We start from the raw sequence: 22,084 nt of genomic DNA on the forward strand, positions 1-22,084 counted from the left end.
CACTCCAGATATCTAGAACACCTCACTTCCTCCAGTTTTTCTCCATTTAAACTTACCTCCCAATTGACTTGTCCCTCTACCCTACTGTACCTAATAACCTTGCTCTTATTTACATTTACTCTTAACTTTCTTCTTTCACACGCTTTACCAAACTCAGTCACCAGCTTCTGCAGTTTCTCACCTGAATCAGCCACCAGTGCAGCATCATCAGCGAACACAACAACTGACTCACTTCCCAAGCTCTCTCATCCACAACAGACAGCATACTTGCCCCTCTTTCCAAAGTTCTTGCATTCACCTCCCAAACAACCCCATCCATAAACAAATTAAACAACCATGGAGACATAACGCACCCCTGCCGCAAACCAACATTTACTGAGAACCAATCACTTTCCTCTCTTCCTACTCATACACATGCATTACATCCTCAATAAAAACTTTTAAATGCTTCTAACAACTTGCCTCCCACAACATATATTCTTAATACCTTCCACAGATCATCTCTATCAACTCTATCATATGCCTTCTCCAGATACAAAAAAGCTACATACAAATCCATTTGCTTTTCTAAGTATTTCTCACATACATTCTTCAAAGCAAACACCTGATCCACACATACTTAGAAAAGCAAATGGATTTGTATGTAGCATTTATGGATCTGGAAAAGGAATATGATAGAGTTGATAGAGATGCTCTGTGGAAGGTATTAAGAATATATGGTATGGGAGGCAAGTTGTTAGAAGCAATGAAAAGTCTTTATAGAGGATGTAAGGCATGTGTATGTGTAGGAAGAGAGGAAAGTGATTGGTTCTCAGTGAATGTAGGTTTGCGGCAGGGGTGTGTGATGTCTCCATGGTTGTTTAATTTGTTTATGGATGTGGTTATTAGGGAGGTGAATGCAAGAGTTTTGGAAAGAGGGGCAAGTATGCAGTCTGTTGTGGATGAGAGAGCTTGGGAAGTGATTCAGTTATTGTTCGCTGATGATACAGCGCTGGTGGCTGATTCATGTGAGAAACTGCAGAAGCTGGTGACTGAGTTTGGTAAAGTGTGTGAAAGAAGAGAGTTGAGAGTAAATGTGAATAAGAGCAAGGTTATTAGGTACAGTAGGGTTGAGGGTCAAGTCAATTGGGAGGTGAGTTTGAATGGAGAAAAACTGGAGGAAGTGAAGTGTTTTAGATATCTGGGAGTGGATCTGGCAGCGGATGGAACCATGGAAGCGGAAGTGGATCATAGGGTGGGGGAGGGGGCGAAAATTCTGGGAGCCTTGAAGAATGTGTGGAAGTCGAGAACATTATCTCGGAAAGCAAAAATGGGTATGTTTGAAGGAATAGTGGTTCCAACAATGTTGTATGGTTGCGAGGCGTGGGCTATGGATAGAGTTGTGCGCAGGAGGATGGATGTGCTGGAATGAGACGTTTGAGGACAATGTGTGGTGTGAGGTGGTTTGATCGAGTAAGTAACGTAAGGGTAAGAGAGATGTATGGAAATAAAAAGAGCGTGGTTGAGAGAGCAGAAGAGGGTGTTTTGAAATGGTTTGGGCACATTGAGAGAATGAGTGAGGAAAGATTGACCAAGAGGATATATGTGTTGGAGGTGGAGGGAACAAGGAGAAGAGGGAGACCAAATTGGAGGTGGAAAGATGGAGTGAAAAAGATTTTGTGTGATCGGGGCCTGAACATGCAGGAGGGTGAAAGGAGGGCAAGGAATAGAGTGAATTGGAGCGATGTGGTATACCGGGGTTGACGTGCTGTCAGTGGATTGAATCAAGGCATGTGAAGCGTCTGGGGTAAACCATGGAAAGCTGTGTAGGTATGTATATTTGCGTGTGTGGACGTATGTATATACATGTGTATGGGGGTGGGTTGGGCCATTTCTTTCGTCTGTTTCCTTGTGCTACCTCGCAAACGCGGGAGACATCCCCTTACATCCTTTGTTCTCACCTTTTTCCATTCTGTACTCAGTCTCTCCTGGTACTTCCTCACACAAGTCTCCTTCCCAAACTCACTCACTCTCACCACTCTCTTCACTACAACATTCTCTCTTCTTTTCTGAAAACCTCTACAAATCTTCACCTTCGCCTCCACAAGATAATAATCAGCCATCCCTCCAGTTGCACCTTTCAGCATTAACATCCATAAGTCTCTCTTTTGCCACACCTATCAATATTCTTTCTTTTAAACTATTCGCCATTTCCCGTGTTAGCGAGGTAGCGTTAAGAACAGAGGACTGGGCCTTTGTGGAATATCCTCACCTGGCCCAACTCTGTTCCTTCTTTTGGAAAATTAAAAAAGAAAAAAAAACGAGAGGGGAGGATTTCCAGCCCCCTGCTCCCTCCCCTTTTAGTCGCCTTCTACGACACGCAGGGATTACGTGGGAAGTATTCTTCATCCCCTATCCCTAGGGATAAGCTATCAATATATATATATATATATATATATATATATATATATATATATATATATATATATATATATTTTTTTTTTGCTTTGTCGCTGTCTCCTGCGTTTGCGAGGTAGCGCAAGGAAACAGACGAAAGAAATGGCCCAACCCACCCCCATACACATGTATATACATACGTCCACACACGCAAATATACAAACCTACACAGCTTTCCATGGTTTACCCCAGACGCTTCACATGCCTTGATTCAATCCACTGACAGCACGTCAACCCCGGTATACCACATCGCTCCAATTCACTCTATTCCTTGCCCTCCTTTCACCCTCCTGCATGTTCAGGCCCCGATCACACAAAATCTTTTTCACTCCATCTTTCCACCTCCAATTTGGTCTCCCTCTTCTCCTCGTTCCCTCCACCTCCGACACATATATCCTCTTGGTCAATCTTTCCTCACTCATTCTCTCCATGTGCCCAAACCATTTCAAAACACCCTCTTCTGCTCTCTCAACCACGCTCTTTTTATTTCCACACATCTCTCTTACCCTTACGTTACTTACTCGATCAAACCACCTCACACCACACATTGTCCTCAAACATCTCATTTCCAGCACATCCATCCTCCTGCACACAACTCTATCCATAGCCCACGCCTCGCAACCATACAACATTGTTGGAACCACTATTCCTTCAAACATACCCATTTTTGCTTTCCGAGATAATGTTCTTGACTTCCACACATTCTTCAAGGCTCCCAGAATTTTCGCCCCCCTCCCCCACCCTATGATCCACTTCCGCTTCCATGGTTCCATCCGCTGCCAGATCCACTCCCAGATATCTAAAACACTTCACTTCCTCCAGTTTTTCTCCATTCAAACTCACCTCCCAATTGACTTGACCCTCAACCCTACTGTACCTAATAACCTTGCTCTTATTCACATTTACTCTTAACTTTCTTCTTTCACACACTTTACCAAACTCAGTCACCAGCTTCTGCAGTTTCTCACATGAATCAGCCACCAGCGCTGTATCATCAGCGAACAACAACTGACTCACTTCCCAAGCTCTCTCATCCCCAACAGACTTCATACTTGCCCCTCTTTCCAAAACTCTTGCATTCACCTCCCTAACAACCCCATCCATAAACAAATTAAACAACCATGGAGACATCACACACCCCTGCCGCAAACCTACATTCATATATATATATATATATTCCTAGGATGGAGTGATAAGAGAGAGATGATAGCAAACCTGGGGAAAAAAGGGGTGCAGAGATGGAGTGTGGCGGCGATATGGTGCCTAGTTGTAAGCCTGTTTGCGGATGATACTGTGTTGTTTGTGGAGAATGAAGAGAAGTTGCAGAAGGTTGTGTGTTTTATGATGTGTGTAAGTAGAGGAGACTGAAGGTAAATGCAAGTCCGAGTAAAGTAATGGTTTTTGAAAGGAAAGGCAGTGAAGGTATAGGTTTTGTAAAATCATACTGAGCGAAAGAAGAAAGTGTACTAAACTGTGCTGTGGATATGGGGGAAAAAGACTGGAAGAAGTGAGGGAATCTCTAAGTATCTGGGAACTGTCTTGGGTTGGGTAAGAGTGGTGATATGGAAGGAGAGATAGGGGAGAGCAGTACAAGGTAGAATCATATGGTCTCTTAACAAAATAATGAAGGGTAGAAGTGAAGAGAGGATTAAGGGACAACATAGTCCTCCCAACCCTGAACAATGCAGCCAAAACATGGACATGGAATGAGGCACAGAGGTCAAGAATCCAGGATGTGGAAATGAGTTATTTCAGAAGAGCATGTGGTGTGACTGAATGGAATGAAGAGAAAAATGAAAGAGTGTATGAGAGATGTGGTATGGCAAGTAAAGCAAATAGAATGAACTGTGGAGTAGTAGAATTGGTGAAACGTAGTACTCTGAGGTGGTTTGGACATGTGGAAAGAATGCAAGACTGGAAGTGTACAAGAAGAGTGTATGATAGTACAATTGAAGGGGTTAAAGGAATACTGGAGGGAGAGAAACAGAAGAAGAATGCATGGAATGGTGTATGCAAGGGAGGCATGTAAGGACAGGGATAAGAAGACTCTTTTGCTGTGGCCACCCCTTGATGGGAGTTCCTGGAGGGAATGGGCTAGGTGTCAGAGATATAGATAAATAGACAGATCATATGTGCTTGTGAAGGGTGTTTCTATTCTTACCAACCTGTTTACTTCCATCTTTTTAACTGGTGACAATACAACACTTCAGTACAAGTGCTATCTTCTATTTTGCTTAAGTGTATATTTATCATCTTCATCATCAGCTTTCTGTCTTTTGTAGTGCAAGTTCTTAAAATCATACAACTCATTATCTGGCTTGCTCAATGTGTTCCATTTCAAGCTTCCATTTACAATGACAGCTAAGTCTGTGACACTGTCCTCTACTTCTTTCCTTGTGGGAAAATGATGATACAACGTCAGTCATTATAACTTGTTTGCTCAAACTTATCTTGATTAGATTCCATTAGCTTCTCTTCCATGTATTTACATATAATATTCAGGTCTTTAAGTAACTGCAATTTTCTTTGTCTTCTGTTCCCAGTAACTGTAATTTTCTTTTCTTCTGTTCCCAATGTCTTACTTTCTCTTAAATCATCAGCAAAACACCTGACTGTACTCTTCTTTACATATCTATGTCTAAAATCATGATTACAAAGAGTGCCCTATGCCACAATGTCGGATCACTTTCCCTTTTCTATACATATTACTTTGGTTTTTGCTCCTGAGAGCTGGCTGCTTGTGTGCCCACACCACTAGCTAGACCATGCAATACCCGGCAAGCTACTGCATCACATGACTTCTGTGGGGCCATCAGCAACTCTGGGTGGGCCATCAGCAACTCCTGGGTGGGGCATTTGGATGCATGCTTCTTTATCTACAAGTCGAAGCTTTGGAACTCTCTTTTTTCTCATGTCTTTCCCAATAACTATGACCTGGCAAATTTCAAAAGAGAGGTTTTTCACCTCTTCCAAAACTCAAATACTTTCCCTTGATTTTTTTTTTTTCAATTAAGGCCCAGGCTTGCTGTGGGACTTCTTCCTACATTTTTACTACTTTCACATTTCTTAATTCTCTTGGTACTGTAATGGACATTTGTGTATTTTCAACTGAAGTCTTTCGCATAAGCCCTGTAATTACTCCTGGTTTAATAATTCTGAATCTTCCTTGTAAATGTGCTCTTAGATTTTAAAATGTTCTTTATGCCTTCTAACTGCTGCCATGCCTATATTATCATATCTCTCTCTCCTTTCTAAACTTTAGTCAGAGAGAGAAAGAGAATCTACAGGTGCAAACATGTTTGTGCTTGTGGATAGACATCCACATCCATATATATATGTAGATGTAAGTGTAAAAAGAGAAGCTGCACAGTCTACATGGAAAACAGTGTTTAATTATAAAGAATGTGTAAAAGATATGGGTGATGTATGCACATAAAGTTTCACATATTTAGCTATTTCATATAATTTTGTCTGAAAATGAGAATCTACACTTTTTGAAGAATGGTTACCAATACATCAATACTTAAATTCAAATAAGACTGACTTGTTAACTTAAGACTGATATAAACTTTAAAACTGATGCCAACTGAATCTGCTTTTCATTTCAACACTTCACAATGGCACAGAAAACAGATAGAAGAGCAGCCTTGGGGCCACAGCTATGATCAGCATCTCTACCATCTCAAAAATTATTATTCAAGAAGTGGCAGGAGCCAAACTGAGCTCGTGGATGCAACTGCCAACAGAATTCCATCCATGGATGCCCTCTTGAAATCTTACCTTTGGCATTAAAGACTGTACTTACCTGGTAGTAATCTTTGGTGGAATTAAGTCTTCTCAAAGTCAGGGAAGCTAGTTTTTTCTAATTGTGAATGTTCTATAAAGGGTAAAACAAATGGGCAATGCCATGGTTGGGAATTCCTCCAAATACTCATAAGAAGAACTATATCATGAAGCAGTAGTGAATAAGAGCAATTATAGACTTGAATGCAATGCTGAACTTTGCACCAGATTGGTCCTTTACTGCCTGCCAACTCATAGTTGCCCTGGCAACCATGCTCCTCCAACCATTCCTTTTGTCTTACCAAGAGACTTCTCCAGCAAGTCTAACCGAACTTGAGGCATGCCTAGCCTGGATCTGCAGCATGCACGTGGATTGCTAAATATGGATCTTATGACCAATCTAGGCCCATGCAGATGGCATGGCTGAATTTACGACTTCTCTCTTAAAGAATACATGCAACTTTTACCTGTTGGCATATACATAGTGACAACTAGATTGCACTTGCAAAGCTGTGTGTCTGTTCTTTATGGATGAGCTTGTGTTTTTGACTGTCAGTTCATAATCAAGCAACCCTCCAAGCTAATCCAAAATGAGCATCACACACGTTTTGCTCACTCCTGATGCAAAGCTTCAATCAGTTAAGACATAGTCATTGATGGTTGCAGCTGATGCTTAGCATTATATGACACTGATTATCTGCAATGTTCAAATAAACGAAAATCATTTCAGTATCGTACAATGATCATCAAAAAATTATATAATAACAGCTGTGTCAGTATTTTCACTAATATGAGAGAGAAAGAAGGAGAGAGGAAGGGGGAAAGAAGGATGGAAGTAAAGGATAGAAAAGGAAGGAATGAAGAAGAGAAAGAAGAAAAGGAAAGAAAAGGAAGAGAGGAAGTAAAGGAAAAGGAAAGAAAGGAAGGAGATCAATGAGATGAAAAGGAGGTGAGGTGGTGGTGGAGGAAGAAGTGGGTAAGGATGATGGTAAGACTAACAAGAAGGGATGGGGAGGGAGAGACAAAGAGGAAAGGGAGGATGTCAAAAAGCAGGAAGAAGATGAGGCAGGGCAGGAGACAATGATGATAAGAAAAAGGACAAAATGACAATAAAGAAGAGTGGGAGGGAGTGGAGAGGACAGTAAGGACAAGAAGAGGTGAAGAAAAATGAGGAGGAAGATGAGAAGTAAAGAAATGAGTAGGAAAAATACATACAGTGAAGATCAAGAAGTGGGGGAGAAAAAATAAAAAGTGGAGGACAAAAAAAGAGAGAGAGAATTGAGATGGGTAACAAAGAGGAAAGAGATAAAAGAGTGGCAAAGAAGAGGAAGAGGGTCAAGAGGGAGGAGAAGGGACAAGGAGTTGAGAAGCAAAAAAGTAGGAGAAAGGAGGGTAGGAGAAAATGACTACTGTATTGCTGTGGCTGTAGCAAAGATAGATGTAACAGTAAATGAAGCGCAGCAATAACAGCTGCTGCAGTCACCGTATTCAGTATCTATAATCAACCTCGTTGATGTAAGTATTTGAAATTGTTTCTTCTTCATGATATAAGATGAATTTGGTAAAACAACTGCCTAGCATGCCAATAAGTGCATACATACATTGTCGAACCAGTTTTTAATTTCTTCTATGAACCAATTATATTACTGAAAAGTGGATGGAGACAGATGGGTGATTATTGGTGCAATCTGCACCTGGGCATGAGAAGAAAGATCATGAGAGGCAAGTGTTTTGGGAGCAGCTGAGTGAGTGTGTTAGTAGTTTTGATGCATGAGACCACGTTATAGTGATGGGTGATTTGAATGCAAAGGTGAGTAATGTGGCAGTTGAGGGAATATTTGGTGTACATGGGTTGCTTAGTGTTGTAAATGGAAATGGTGAAGAGCTTGTAGATTTATGTGCTGAAAAAGGACTGGTGATTGGGAATACCTGGTTTAAAAAGAGAGATATACATAAGTATACGTATGTAAGTAAGAGAGATAGCCAGAGAGCGTTATTGGATTACGTGTTAATTGATACGCGCATGAAAGAGAGACTTATGGATGTTAATGTGCTGAGAGGTGCAACTGGAGGGATGTCTGATCATTATCTTATGGAGGCAGAGGTGAAGATTTGTAGAGATTTTCAGAAAAGAAGAGAGAATGTTGGGGTGAAGAGAGTGGTGAGAGTAAGTGAGCTTAGGGAGGAGACTTATGTGAGGAAGTACCAGGAGAGACTGAATACAGAATGGAAAAAGGTGAGAACAAAGGAGGTAAGGGGAGTGGGGGAGGAATGGGATGAATTTAGGGAAGCAGTGATGGCTTGTGCAAAAGATGCTTGTGACATGAGAAGCATGGAAGGTGGGCAGATTAGAAAGGGTAGTGAGTGATGGGATGAAGTAAGATTACTGGTGAAAGAGAAGAGAGAGGCATTTGGACAATTTTTGCAGGGAAATAATGCAAATGACTGGGAGATGAATAAAAGAAAGAGGTAGGAGGTCAAGAGAAAGGTGCAAGAGGTGAAAAAGAGGGCAAATGAGAGTTGGGGTGAGGAGTATCATTAAATTTTAGGAAGAATAAAAAGATTTTTTTGAAGGAGATAAATAAAGAGCATAAGACAAGGGAACAAATGGGAACATCAGTGAAGGAAGCTAATGGGGAGGCGATAACAAGTAGTGGTGATGTGAAAAGGAGATGGAGTGGGTATTTTGAAGGTTTGTTGAATGTGTTTGATGATGAGTGGCAGATGTAGGGTGTTTTGGTCGAGGTAGTGTACAAAGTGAGAGGGTTAGGGAGAATGATTTGGTAAACAGAGAAGAGGTAGTAAAATCTTTGCAGATGATGAAAGCCGGAAAGGTGGCGGGTTTGGGTGGTATTACAGTGGAATTTATTAAAAAAAAAAAGGGGGGGGGTGATTGTATTGTTGATTGGTTGATCAGGTTATTTAATGTATGTATGACTCATGGTGAGGTGCTTGAGGATTGGCAGAATGCTTGCATAGTGCCACTGTACAAAGGCAAAGGGGATAAGAGTGAGTGATCAAATTACAGAGGTATAAGTTTGTTGAGTATTCCTGGGAAATTATATGGGAGGGTATTGATTGAGAGGGTGAATGTATGTACAGAGCATCAGATTGGAGAAGAGCAGCGTGGTTTCAGAAGTGGTAGAGGATGTGTGGATCAGGTGTTTGCTTTGAGGAATGTATGTGAGAAATACTTAGAAAAGGAAATGGATTTGTATGTAGCATTTATGGATCTGGAGAAGGAATATGATAGAGTTGATAGAGATGCTCTGTGGACGGTATTAAGAATATATGGTGTGGGAGGCAAGTTGTTAGAAGCAGTGAAAAGTTTTAATCGAGGATGTGAGGCATGTGTACATGTAGGAAGAGAGTAAAGTGATTGGTTCTCATTGAATGTAGGTTTGCGGCAAGGGTGCGTGATGTCTCCATGGTTGTTTAATTTGTTTATGGATGGGGTTGTTAGGGAGGTGAATGCAAGAGTTTTGGAAAGAGGGGCAAGTGTGCAGTCTGTTGTGGATGAGAGAGCTTGGGAAGTGAGTCAGTTGTTGTTCGCTGATGATAAAGCACTGGTGGCTGATTCGTGTGAGTAACTGCAGAAGCTGGTGACTGAGTTTGGTAAAGTGTGTGAAAGAAGAAAGCTGAGAGTAAATGTGAATAAGGGCATGGTTATTAGGTACAGTAGGGTTGAGGGTCAAGTCAATTGGGAGGTAAGTTTGAATAAAGAAAAACTGGAGGAAGTGATGTGTTTTAGATATCTGGGAGTGGATTTGGTAGCGGATGTGAATCATAGGGTGGTTGAGGGGGTGAAAGTTCTGGGAGCGTTGAAGAATGTGTGGAAGTTGAGAACATTATCTTGGAAAGCAAAAATGGGTAAGTTTGAAGGAATAGTGGTTCCAACAATGTTATATGGTTGTGAGGAATGGGCTATAGATAGATTTGTGTGGAGGAGGGTGGATGTGCTGGAAATGAGATGTTTGAGGACAATAAGTGGTGTGAGGTGGTTTGATCGAGTAAGTAATGAAAGGGTAAGAGAGATGTGTGGTAATAAAAAGAGTGTGGTTGAGAGAGCAGAAGAGGGTGTTTTGAAATGGTTTGGTCACATGGAGAGAATGAGTGAGGAAAGATTGACCAAGAGGATATATGTGTCAGAGGTGGAGGGAATGAGGAGAAGTGGGAGACCAAATGGGAGGTGGAAAGATGGAGTGAAAAAGATTTTGAGTGATCAGGGCCTGAACATGCAGGAGGGTGAAAGGTGTGTAAGGAATAGAGTGAATTGGAATGATGTGGTATACCGGGGTTGACGTGCTGTCAATGGATTGAACCAGGGCATGTGAAGCATCTGGGGTAAACCATGGAAAGTTTTGTGGGGCCTGGATGTGGAAAGGGAGCTGTGGTTTCGGTGCATTGTACATGACAGCTAGAGACTGAATGCAAACAAATGTGGCCTTTGTTGTCTTTTCCTAGCGCTACTTCGCGCACATGCCGGGGGAGGGGGTTTTCATTTCATGTGTGTCGGGGTGGCGACAGGAATGAATAAGGGCAGACAGTATGAATTATGTACATGTGTATATATGTATATGTCTGTGTGTGTATATATATGTATACGTTGAGATGTATAGGTATGTATATGTGCGTGTGTGGACGTGTATGTATATGCATATGTATGTGGGTTGGATGGGCCATTCTTCCGTCTGATTCCTTGCGCTACCTCGCTAACGCAGGAGACAGCGACAAATTATAATAAAATAAATAGTTTTTACTGAGAAGCACAGTAGAAACCCAATTAAAAGAGTATGCTATGCATCTACGATGCCAACATTTCTTCGGGGATTTCACAAATATGCCACTCAAATGATGTTCAAAATCTCTGTCTGTCTTGTGCATTACACCCACTTGTTTTCTGTAATGCAAGAACAACATACTTTCTTACTGCTGTTTCAATCATTCATTTTACTTTGATATGCTTTTAGATAATTCTTCTAACCTAATTCTTTCTCTTTCATATTATCATTACAAATGAGAGACTATCCAAAAATTTCCATTCACTATTTCAACCCTGAATTTTATTACAACTGCAACTATACTTGCATGAGCTCAGTGCGGCAACTGTAACTTTACTTGTACAGTGACCTTTCCCTGCCCTCATCTAAATTTGAAGGCACACCTTTTCATTATGCAGAGATGCCTTATGTCACAAACAACACTAACAGCATCGGAAAGAATTCTGTAGTGTCCGTTACTCTTCTAACACATAGAAGAAAGTTATAGCCCTGCCCTCCCAGCCATGTGCACTTGCTACTCTCTGCAACAACATCCATGCAGGCATCCATGCTCAGCCCAGATAACTGGTAACTATTTCTAAGGCATTAATGATAATGACACTGATACTGATTTGCCAGATGTTATTATTCATCACTGATGGAAGAATGTAACTATGACCATAGCAAGAAACTGATCTTACCTATGCCAAGGAGGAAATAAGACTGGAATTGGTGAGGGTAGGCCTTCTAGATGCTTAGGTCATTATACAGTGAATAATAGTGTCTAAAATTGCAAAAAAGGTATGATATGAAAATTATGTTAATAAAACTTAATAAGTGATATACCAGAAAATTACATACATATGTCATAGGAAGAGAGGAAAGTGATTGGTTCTCAGTGAATGTAGGTTTGCAGCAGGGGTGTGTGATGTCTCCATGGTTGTTTAATTTGTTTATGGATGGGGTTGTTAGGGAGGTGAATGCAAGAGTTTTGGATAAAGGGGCAAGTATGCAGTCAGTTGTGGATGAGAGCTTGGGAAGTGAGTCAGTTGTTGTTCGCTGATGATACAGCGCTGGTGGCTGATTCATTTGAGAAACTACAGAAGCTGGTGACTGAGTTTGGTAAAGTGTGTGAAAGAAGAAAGTTAAGAGTAAATGTGAATAAGAGCAAGGTCATTAGGTACAGTAGGGTTGAGGGTCAAGTCAACTGGGAGGTAAGTTTGAATGGAGAAAAACTGGAGGAAGTGAAGTGTTTTAGATATCTGGGAGTGGATCTGGCAGTGGATGGAACCATGGAAGTGGAAGTGAATCATAGGTTGGGGGAGGGAGTGAAAATCCTGGGAGCCTTGAAGAATGTGGTGGAAGTCGAGAACATTATCTCGGAAAGCAAAAATGGGTATGTTTGAAGGAATAGTGGTTCCAACAATGTTGTATGGTTGCGAGGCATGGGCTATGGATAGAGTTGTGTGCAGGAGGGTGGATGTGCTGGAAATGAGATGTATGAGGACAATACGTGGTGTGAGGTGGTTTGATCGAGTAAGTAATGTAAGGGTAAGAGAGATGTGTGGAAATAAAAAGAGCGTGGTTGAGAGAGCAGAAGAGGGTGTTTTGAAATGGTTTGGGCACATGGAGAGAATGAGCGAGGAAAGATTGACCAAGAGGATATATGTGTTGGAGGTGGAGGGAACGAGGAGAAGTGGGAGACCAAATTGGAGGTGGAAAGATGGAGTGAAAAAGATTTTGAGTGATCGGGGCCTAAACATGCAGGAGGGTGAAAGGCGGGCAAGGAATAGAGTGAATTGGAACGATGTGGTATACCGGGGTCGACGTGCTGTCAATGGATTGAATCAGGGCATGTGAAGCGTCTGGGGTAAACCATGGAAAGTTCTGTGGGGCCTGGATGCGGAAAAGGTGCTGTGGTTTCGGGCATTATTGCATGACAGCTAGAGACTGAGTGTGAACGAATGGGGCCTTTGTCGTCTTTTCCTAGTGCTACCTCGCACACCTGAGGGTGGAGGGGGATGTCATTCCATGTGTGGTAAGGTGGTGATGATGGGAATAAATAAAGGCAGACAGTATGAATTATGTACATGTGTATATATGTATATGTCTGTGTGTGTATATATATGTGTACCTTGAGATGTGTAGGTATGTATATTTGCGTGTGTGGACGTGTATGTATATACATGTGTATGGGGGTGGGTTGGGCCATTTCTTTTGTCTGTTTCCTTGCGCTACCTCGCAAACGCGGGAGACAGTGACAAAGCAAAATAAGAAAAAAATAATGTCATATTCCAAAACTATGGGGTGTACTGGAACATTTAATGTAATCATCATTTATTATGAACTGTGTATCATGTTACAAAGTGTCCATAAAAGTGGTGCATAATTATCATAAAATGAATACAAATATTTGTATGAGTGATGTAACTAAATGCATCACTGGTCAGGCACTTCAGGTGATGACAGAATCCGAGAAGAAAAGGCCCCATTTACTCATATACACTCTACCCACAACCAGGCCCCACAGACTTTTCCATACCCTCTCCAACGCATCATAAACCCTGGTTCAATCCACTGACAACATGCCATCCACTGTATATCACATCACTCCAATTCAAACTATCCTGTGTACATATTACACCCTCCTGAATGTCTAGGCCCTGAGCACTCAAAACCTTTCTTACTTTTCTTGATATATGCATTTATGTGATAGGACAAATATATTTTGAATTTTCAGATAAACCTTGTACAAGGGACCCTAAATTTGTGGAGCTCCATTATGTAGGGGTTAAAGGAAAATTTAATAAAATATTTCAGTTTTACTGAACAGAAAATAACAAGAAAGGCCAAGGAAAAAAAAAATCTGGTAAATTATCCACATTTGTTGCTATACAGATTTAAATTTCGCAAAATCTGCAAGCTTGGCTTATCATAGCTTTGTTAACTTTTGCTGACTCTTACATCTTTATCTTTTTTCTATCTATATCTCTGATACCTGTTCCAACTGGAACTCCCTCAGAGGGGTGGCCATGGCAACAGTCTCCATAACAAAAGAACTCCAGTGCTGCTTCTTAGCATTCAGTGCCTCACCTTTAACAGGCCAATGGCAAAGGGCAACTCTAACACAGTGTTTGCATAGGCCCCTACCTAAGGTTCCTAATGACTACTTCTATCTAATGCTCCTACCTACTACTTCTACCTAATGTTTATAACTAATGCCTGCCTAAATGTCCCTACCTAATTCTTCTATCTACTGCTCCTACCATTTTCCCAAAAAGCTGGGCTAGCACTATGTGCTCACCACATGAAAATCTAGTTACAAAGAATAAGCTGTGTGAGTTTAGTGTTGTCAAGTGTTGCAAATGACAAGGAGAGATTGTATGCTTGTAGAAAGTTAGTGAAGCAGAAAGAAAAGACAGCTACCTGGGTCAGAGGAGTGCAACTTGACAATCACTAAAGTGCGGGCTCACTATGTAGACATCACTAACCCTCCTGATACCCAGACAGGTAGTACTGGTAATATACCTCCCTGGTCGTTGGCTGCCTACCAACTACAACCTAAATGGATGAATGATATACGAAGAACTTTTCCCAGTGCTAACAGTTCAACATATACTTAATCATTACCACCATAATTAGTACTCCAAAGACTATCACTAATCAGCCAATGATTGATGAGGGGGCATAAGCCAGGATAAATTGATGTGGGGCATAAGCCAGTCATATCTTCTCCCATCGTGATATATAGGTAACTGAGACCTGGATTCCTTCCTAGTGCTAATTGTAGCTGCTTCTGAAATAGGGCATCTCCATACTGATATAGTACACTTTTCAATGTAAAGTGACAGAAGGCAAAGGCAACTTGTATATGTACAGCTTAAGTCCCTAGGCACTGCACAATACAAACAGCAATAAGTCCCTAGGCACTGCACAATACAAATAGCAATAAGTCCCTAAGCACTGCAAAATACAAATAGCAATAACTCGAGGAATTTTCCCAGTGCTAATTACTGTTGCTTATGACGTAAGGCACCTCTGCATACTAGTAAAGCTCAGAGCACCTTCAAATTTTAATGAAAGCAATAAAAGGTAACCCATAAAACATATAAGTAAGGCTACTGGGGTTAACCACATGTTTAAGGAGTCAAAATAAACTTATTCTAAGCAGGGTGAGCATTAAAGAAGCCTTTTCAACTATGAGTGATTTCCACTTTTTAAAACAAAAATCCTCAGACATATTCAAAGTTGTATAAATTACTTCTAGATATTTTAGCTATTGTACTGGCTGAGTGGCTACTATCCTTACAGGAAACTGAATCCAGTGATGGGGAAAAAGTATCCTAACTTTGTACGTATTGATTCACCATTTTGTATTTTCACCTTTTCTCTTCCAAAATGTAAGTTAAATACATAAAACAAAATTATGTCAACATCAAAAAGGTGTTACCTAGTCATAAGCCTTGATATGGCAGTGACCAACACTTAAGCATAACATACCATTGAACCTTCTAAGGGCTTCACCCATGAAGTGTCCAGCTGAATTCCCCAACATCGAATAATACACACACTTCCAAGGTGTCTTTTATGACTTTTGACATCACTTTTTCTCTCTCATATTACCTTAACTAAGCTCCAAATTAACTGGAATCTTTCAACTCAAATTCAGTATTCCAATATGTCATCTTGTCAAGAATACATGAAGACTGATCCATGAATACTGCAATGTATGCAACTCTTTTTCATAGGCAATTGCAAAATTACCATGATACGGTTATAATCTAAGGTCATGTCTATCATTATCAATCAGGAGCAACTCTGTCCAAGAGTTTATATGCTGCATACAAAACACAAATTGAATGTGATCTTAATTAGTTTTGTCTTACACTAAATCAAACTAGAATTCTGCGATGTATTGAATAAAATTATGTTTCATTATTCAGTACCCCCTTTTCTCCAATCAATGGTATTTGGAGTGAATTAGTTTAAATAATAAGGTAACTAAATCTAATTCAATCCAAATTATCTCTGGCTTATAAGTCTTTTTCCATCTACTTAGGGTACCATGTGCAGGAAGACTTTATAACTTTTATGATGATTTATGTACATTGTACATTTTCATGCAGCTACAGCACAAATATTTTTACTCCCAACCCATACTTTTTAGTCAAATATTCTAAGATCCTATTCCTAAATTTTTACCAACATCTCAGCAAGATGCATGAGACATGATTAACCAATTAACTGGTTCTATGGGTTCAGGACTGTATTTAAAGCACCTATAGTCATTCTTTAAGTACTATTTCCCACAATATGTTTTTTCTAATACAAAAATAGACAATCTCATTCACACACTAACTTTTCTCCTTACATATCAGAATAAGCAGCCTATACATACTGCAAATACAGCATAACTGTATTTCCCCACACACCATTCCCCCAAAATGTCACTGTTGTGTCTTTCAATCTCTGAATGCCAGTAAATGGCATTGGTCTCATACTTGCATCAAGTGCAAAGTATACAGCAAAAATCTTGGACTATACCAACAGTGGTAGTATAATTAGTATGACAGTGCTTGCAGCTTAACTAAATATCCCATCTTCGTAAAACTACCTTATGATTACATAAATCCTTATTCATCAAACTGACATACAACTGAATGAAAAATACTAAAATCAAAAAAGAACTGCAAACACTGCAAATATCAATATACAAACTGAAGATATAAGTCCTTTGAAATGAATTACCTGAAGAAGCTTTGCCAGAAAGTGATTTCATTGAAGGAAAAAAGCCCCATGTTTTGTACCAGTTCATAACTCATTTCCATGAAAATGGAACAAAAAACACACCACTCACAGGAAACAGCCAACCTCATCCCATGAAAAAATCTCTAAAAGAAAGTTCTGTATATATAAATCAGAGAATAAAGCTTAGTACAGGCTAATGTTATAGAGGGTGTGGCCTGCGAGTGGGTGTTCATGGGGCAAAGCATACCTCAGCCTGCTTCTTCCACATCTCAATGTTGCGCCTCTGGGCCTTGGTGAAGTGGTCCCAGACCTTCTGGTGACCGGATGCTTGGAAGACACGCTCGATCTGACCGACTGAGTGGCGGAAGAAACATGTGATGGTCAATAGGAGTAGCACAGCTGGGAGTGAACCCTGCATCCCTGAGCCGCAGTGTCCAGTCTGTGAGCCGCGTCTTGCTGCTTACACTTACTGCCTGTCCTGCTGACTGAACTAGGTCATGGGGGAGTAGCATCAATCCTACTACACAACAACACCAACACTAACTCAAAAGTTCTAATGTTCATTCCAAAAAATGTGCAGTCTTCTTAAGAGAATACAAAACAATTTCCTTTATGATAGTGTTGGCTGGTGGAGTAGGAAAGAAGCTAATACACACATACTACACCTGGGTGTGGTATATTCTGAGCAGGCACTGTAGCAGTGGAGGGACACAGAACAGATAAAAGTCCATCCAGGGACACATTTACCTGCCTCTTAGTACCTTCCCCAGTACACTAACACCATATGAATAAAATCCACACACTATCAGGGCTAATGCCATATTTTATTTCTCACCAGCTGTATACCAGTCACCAGCAACGTTTTGCATGGAGGAACTATCTGTTCAAGCAATGAATTTATTTTTTTAATACTTTAATGATCATAAACTTTTGAGAGAAAAAAACAAAACAAAAAAGAGCAGTTTATAATGCAGGGATCATCCAGAGAAACAGACACATTCCTGTTCTAAAAGAAATTACAGTATATCTAGTGAACTAATACACAATTAATACTCTTGTGATGGAACTAGACATTACGTTCCACATTTATTTTAAGTATTTCACCCTTTAAGAAAATTTTCTTTCACTTAAAAGTAATGTTTCCACATTTCTAAAAATCACAGAAAACTCATTATAAACAATGAAATCACTAATGATGGTAATTCTTTGAAAGTTGTAGGAAAGGATACTTTCGATCTTGGGGCTTAAATAATTACTATAGAATGAATATACAGACTTAAGACCAAAATAAGTGCTGTTACATGAAATAACAGACACAGAAGAGAAAGATATTGAAGATAAGTAAAAATAAGGGGCTAAAAACAAAATCATGGCACGTAGAATGAAGCAGTATAAAAGAAAATGCAAGCACCTTGAAAAGCAATCAAGACTAGAGACTACAGAACAAGAAAAGCCACGTAGTAGTTAAAACACAAGATGAAATGACTAAGAGAAGGGCTAAAGAAGAATTCTGGGAAGGCATTGGACAAGATCTACAAAATGATTTGGCTGGAACTTAAGAAAATGCTTTAAATATAGCAAATTATTACAGAAAAGGAACACTGATACAGTATATGCCATAAAGGATCAAAGTGGAGAGAATCTGTTTGTAGAAACAGAAGTATCCTGTTGATGGAAAGAATATTTTGAGAATCAATTAAATGAGAGAAAATGATGACAATAGCGAACTGGATGAGGTACTTGATGAAACAGAAGATAATTTATATGTAATAATACTACCTAAGGTAAGTGCTGAAGAGGTGGAAAGAGATTTTAAGGAGATTAAAAATGATCAAGCATTGAGGATGACAAAATACTGATAATGACCATCAAAGCAGCTGGTCCAAACATAATAAAATAGCTTAAAAATACATTCAATTCTGCACGGAAACAGGAAAAGATACTATCAAACTAGGAAAAACCTATTATTTGTTCAATGTGGTAGAAAGGAGAAAAACACAACTGCAGAAATCACAGAGGCATTACATTATCATCCCATATTGGAAAGATGTATGAATAATAGAACACATTAGGATCACATGTAGAAGATAAGTCAGGAAGCTGCCAATATGATTTTCAACCCAAAAGAGGGACTACAGCTTTGGTTTTCATCCATAAGATCATATTGGAAAATTGTTGGGAATGGAACAGAGATGATGTCTGGCTTTATTCAGAAAAAGCTTTAGAGAAAATTAATAGATGTTAACTCGAGAAAATATATGAAGACCATCACTACAGACTAATAGGGGGAAGGGGGGCTACAATTATATACTATCACCATGAATAAGGAGATAAAAGTGAAAAGTTCAAAGTAAAAACTACAATCAGACAGGGAGGAGTGCTGTCCCCTCTTTTAATCATCATTTATATGGATAAATGTTCAAGATAAATATACATATAAGATAAAGTAAGAACAGTACCAAATGCTGATGACATAGTTATTGTAAGTGAAAACAATACAGACTTACAGGATGCAATGGATATGGAGACAGATTATTTGAACAGAAACAGCATGAAAATCAGTAAAAGCAAAACAAATTTGAGGAATATTAGTAGAAATGGAAAAGAGTGCAACATATACAGATCATCACCTACAACAAGCGAGTACTTTTATATGTTTAGGAATAATATTCAATGATGAAAATCAACAATAAATGGAAATAGCAAAATCATCAAATATAATGCAAACTTCAGTATGCTACACCCTATACTGAGAGATAAAAATGTACCACTGAAATGCAAAACAGTAATATATATCAACATTCTAAGACCCATATTAATGCATGGGTCAGAAGCATGATCACTCAAAACTATAGCAAATTATGGCAAGTTCACAAATCCAGGCTGCTGCAGAGAGAGCACCAAGACTAATCAGAGAAGTTCCATGAATGTTTAAGATGAGAAACATCAGAATAAGACAGGATTTGTTTGTTACGTCTGTACTGGATGTATGTTACGTCTGTACTGGAAATAGCTGAATGTAAGAAGCTATGTGCTATGGCCATGTACAGACCCCGAAGGATGACATCCAGCAGAACATTCTAAAATGAGATGGACTAAGGGCATTAGCAGCTCACTTGAAAGAAGAGAGAGGACATTGGAAGAAGTTGAAGAAAACAGAGAGTAAGACAAGAACGAGCAAAGACGACTGACTGAGAGGCCTGTGACTTAAACACTGCCTACCTGATGACAGGTAAGAAAGTTGAGAAACCAGAGACAGACACAAAAGATAAAGTTTCGTTTAAGAAAAAGCTGAAAGCTTAAGCCAGAACAGCCCATGGTGGGATGCTTAAAGATTTGGCTAGCAAGAACATTGGAGATTGGATTAAATGAAGACACAGGTGCCCCCTCCTCAAGGGAAGAAGAACAAAACATTTAATCTGGAGTTGGGTAAGGGAAGAACAAAATATTTAATCTGGAGTTGGGTTGGGTGTTACAGACACTGAGAACAAACCCAAGCTTCTGTGAGGGAAAAGTATGGGAATAATATATCTGATTTACACTGGTATGGATGACCCCACATATTACAGATCTGTAATAACTTGGGTGGAGGTGGTTCAGCAGTGGGGTTGGAGATTATCTTTAACTGCAGTGAAATTTCATCTGGTGTTGAATGACATAATGATGGTGAGGTAATATACAAAAGAAGTTTACCCAGCTGCTAGATCGTGATGAATACAGAACTAGTTCATAATAACATTGCAAGGAGCAGTAAGAAGCCATTCAGTCACTAACCTGGTATTACTATCATCAAAAGAATATGCACCTGTTGACTGGATAGCCTTCCTGTGTGCAACTATGGGGTTCAGGACCATGCACTATCAGGTGGAAATGTTGCAAAGCCACATTATAACCTGAACCCCCACCAACACAGCCAAGATGTTACTAAAACCTGCTTCTAAAAGCTGGCTGCTTGCATGCCTCAGTCTTTATTGAGATCACACACTACTTTGCAAGCCACTGCATCATATGGTTAGTGTGTGACTGTAGGCACCTTATGGCCAAACAATTGTGATTTCTGTTCCTTTACCCATTCTACCAAGCACTGGATTGCTCTTCCTTTTCATGCTTTTCCTAAAACCTATGACCTACCCCTTTTTAAAAAGCAAGCTTTCCATTTCTTTAAAACTTTAAAATCAATTTTCTCTATTTTTCCTTTTTTCTATATTTTTTTTCTCATTTCTTATGTTTCATTCAAGGCCTGGTATTGATGAGAACTTCTGTAAGAGAAGCTTATGACATTATTTTGCTTTCCATTTTTTTCATTTTTGTCATACTTGTTCACTGTTTTCCACCTTAGAGAGGTAGCACCCAGAACAGACAAACAACATCCCTGTCTACTAATATTCACTTTAGCTGACTTGTGTACTGCACCAAAATCAAAGCCCACCATCCAAAGCCAAGTTCAACAGATTATTTGTAGTTTCTTTGGCTGCTTCATTTTTCCTGATTCAGCCAAATTACAGCACATCATCTACCATATATCACACTGCTACAAATTGTTCCATCCCATGCATACCTCTCACCCTCACCCTTGCTCCCTCCACTTCTGATATGCAGATCCTCTTGGTCAATCTCTCTCCACTAATCTCTATATTTCCACACCATTTCAGCCCACTGTGGTCACTTTTCTCAATCATGTTCCACTTATCAGTTCCTCTCTTTATTATACTATCATTCCTTGAGCAATCAATCTACCTCACACCACATACTGTCCTCAGGCATTTCATTTCTAAAAGGACCATCCCCTTCTTTCTTTTGTCATATGGACTATACCTTCAAAAATACCCATCTCTGCCCTAAAGGATACTGACCTCTCCACACAATCCTCAATGCATCCAGGACTTTACCCCTTCTCCCACCCTAAGACTTCCTTCAACCTACATGTTTCCATCAGTTGCCAAGTCTATTCCAAGGAAACTAAAGCACTTTACTCCATTTCACTTCCTCCAGAGTCTCACCCCTGTATAACACATCATTTCAATTTAACTCATGCGTGTTTTCACTTTCCTGCATATTCATTCAAAATCTTTTCCACTCCATCCTTCCATCTCAAATTTCTTCTTCCCCTTCTCCCTGTTCTCTCCACTTCTGAAACATAGAACCACTATGTCAACCTCTCTTCATCCATTTTCTCAATCTCTCCAAACCATTTCAGTATACCCTCTTCAGTTTTCTCAAACACACTCTTTTTATTACCACACCTCTCACTCATCCTTTTATTACTTAATCAAACCACCTCAAACATCTAATTTCCGGCACATCCATCCTCCTTCATACATCCTCATCTACAGCCCATGCCTCACAAGAACATAGCA

General features: G+C 39.8%; 1 protein-coding gene across 1 annotated transcript in view; it reads right to left on the reverse strand.

Moving 5' to 3' along the window:
- LOC139748269 (ecto-NOX disulfide-thiol exchanger 1) overlaps positions 1-22,084 on the reverse strand; it is a 217,819-nt gene that overhangs the window by 37,687 nt on the left and 158,048 nt on the right. Inside the window, exon 11 of the mRNA XM_071661229.1 lies at positions 16,975-17,081. Within this exon, the coding sequence (XP_071517330.1) occupies positions 16,975-17,081 (107 nt within the window). The remainder of the gene's footprint in view (positions 1-16,974; positions 17,082-22,084) is intronic.

This window comes from Panulirus ornatus, chromosome 73 (assembly GCF_036320965.1).
Source record: "Panulirus ornatus isolate Po-2019 chromosome 73, ASM3632096v1, whole genome shotgun sequence".
Classification (NCBI taxonomy): domain Eukaryota; kingdom Metazoa; phylum Arthropoda; class Malacostraca; order Decapoda; family Palinuridae; genus Panulirus; species Panulirus ornatus.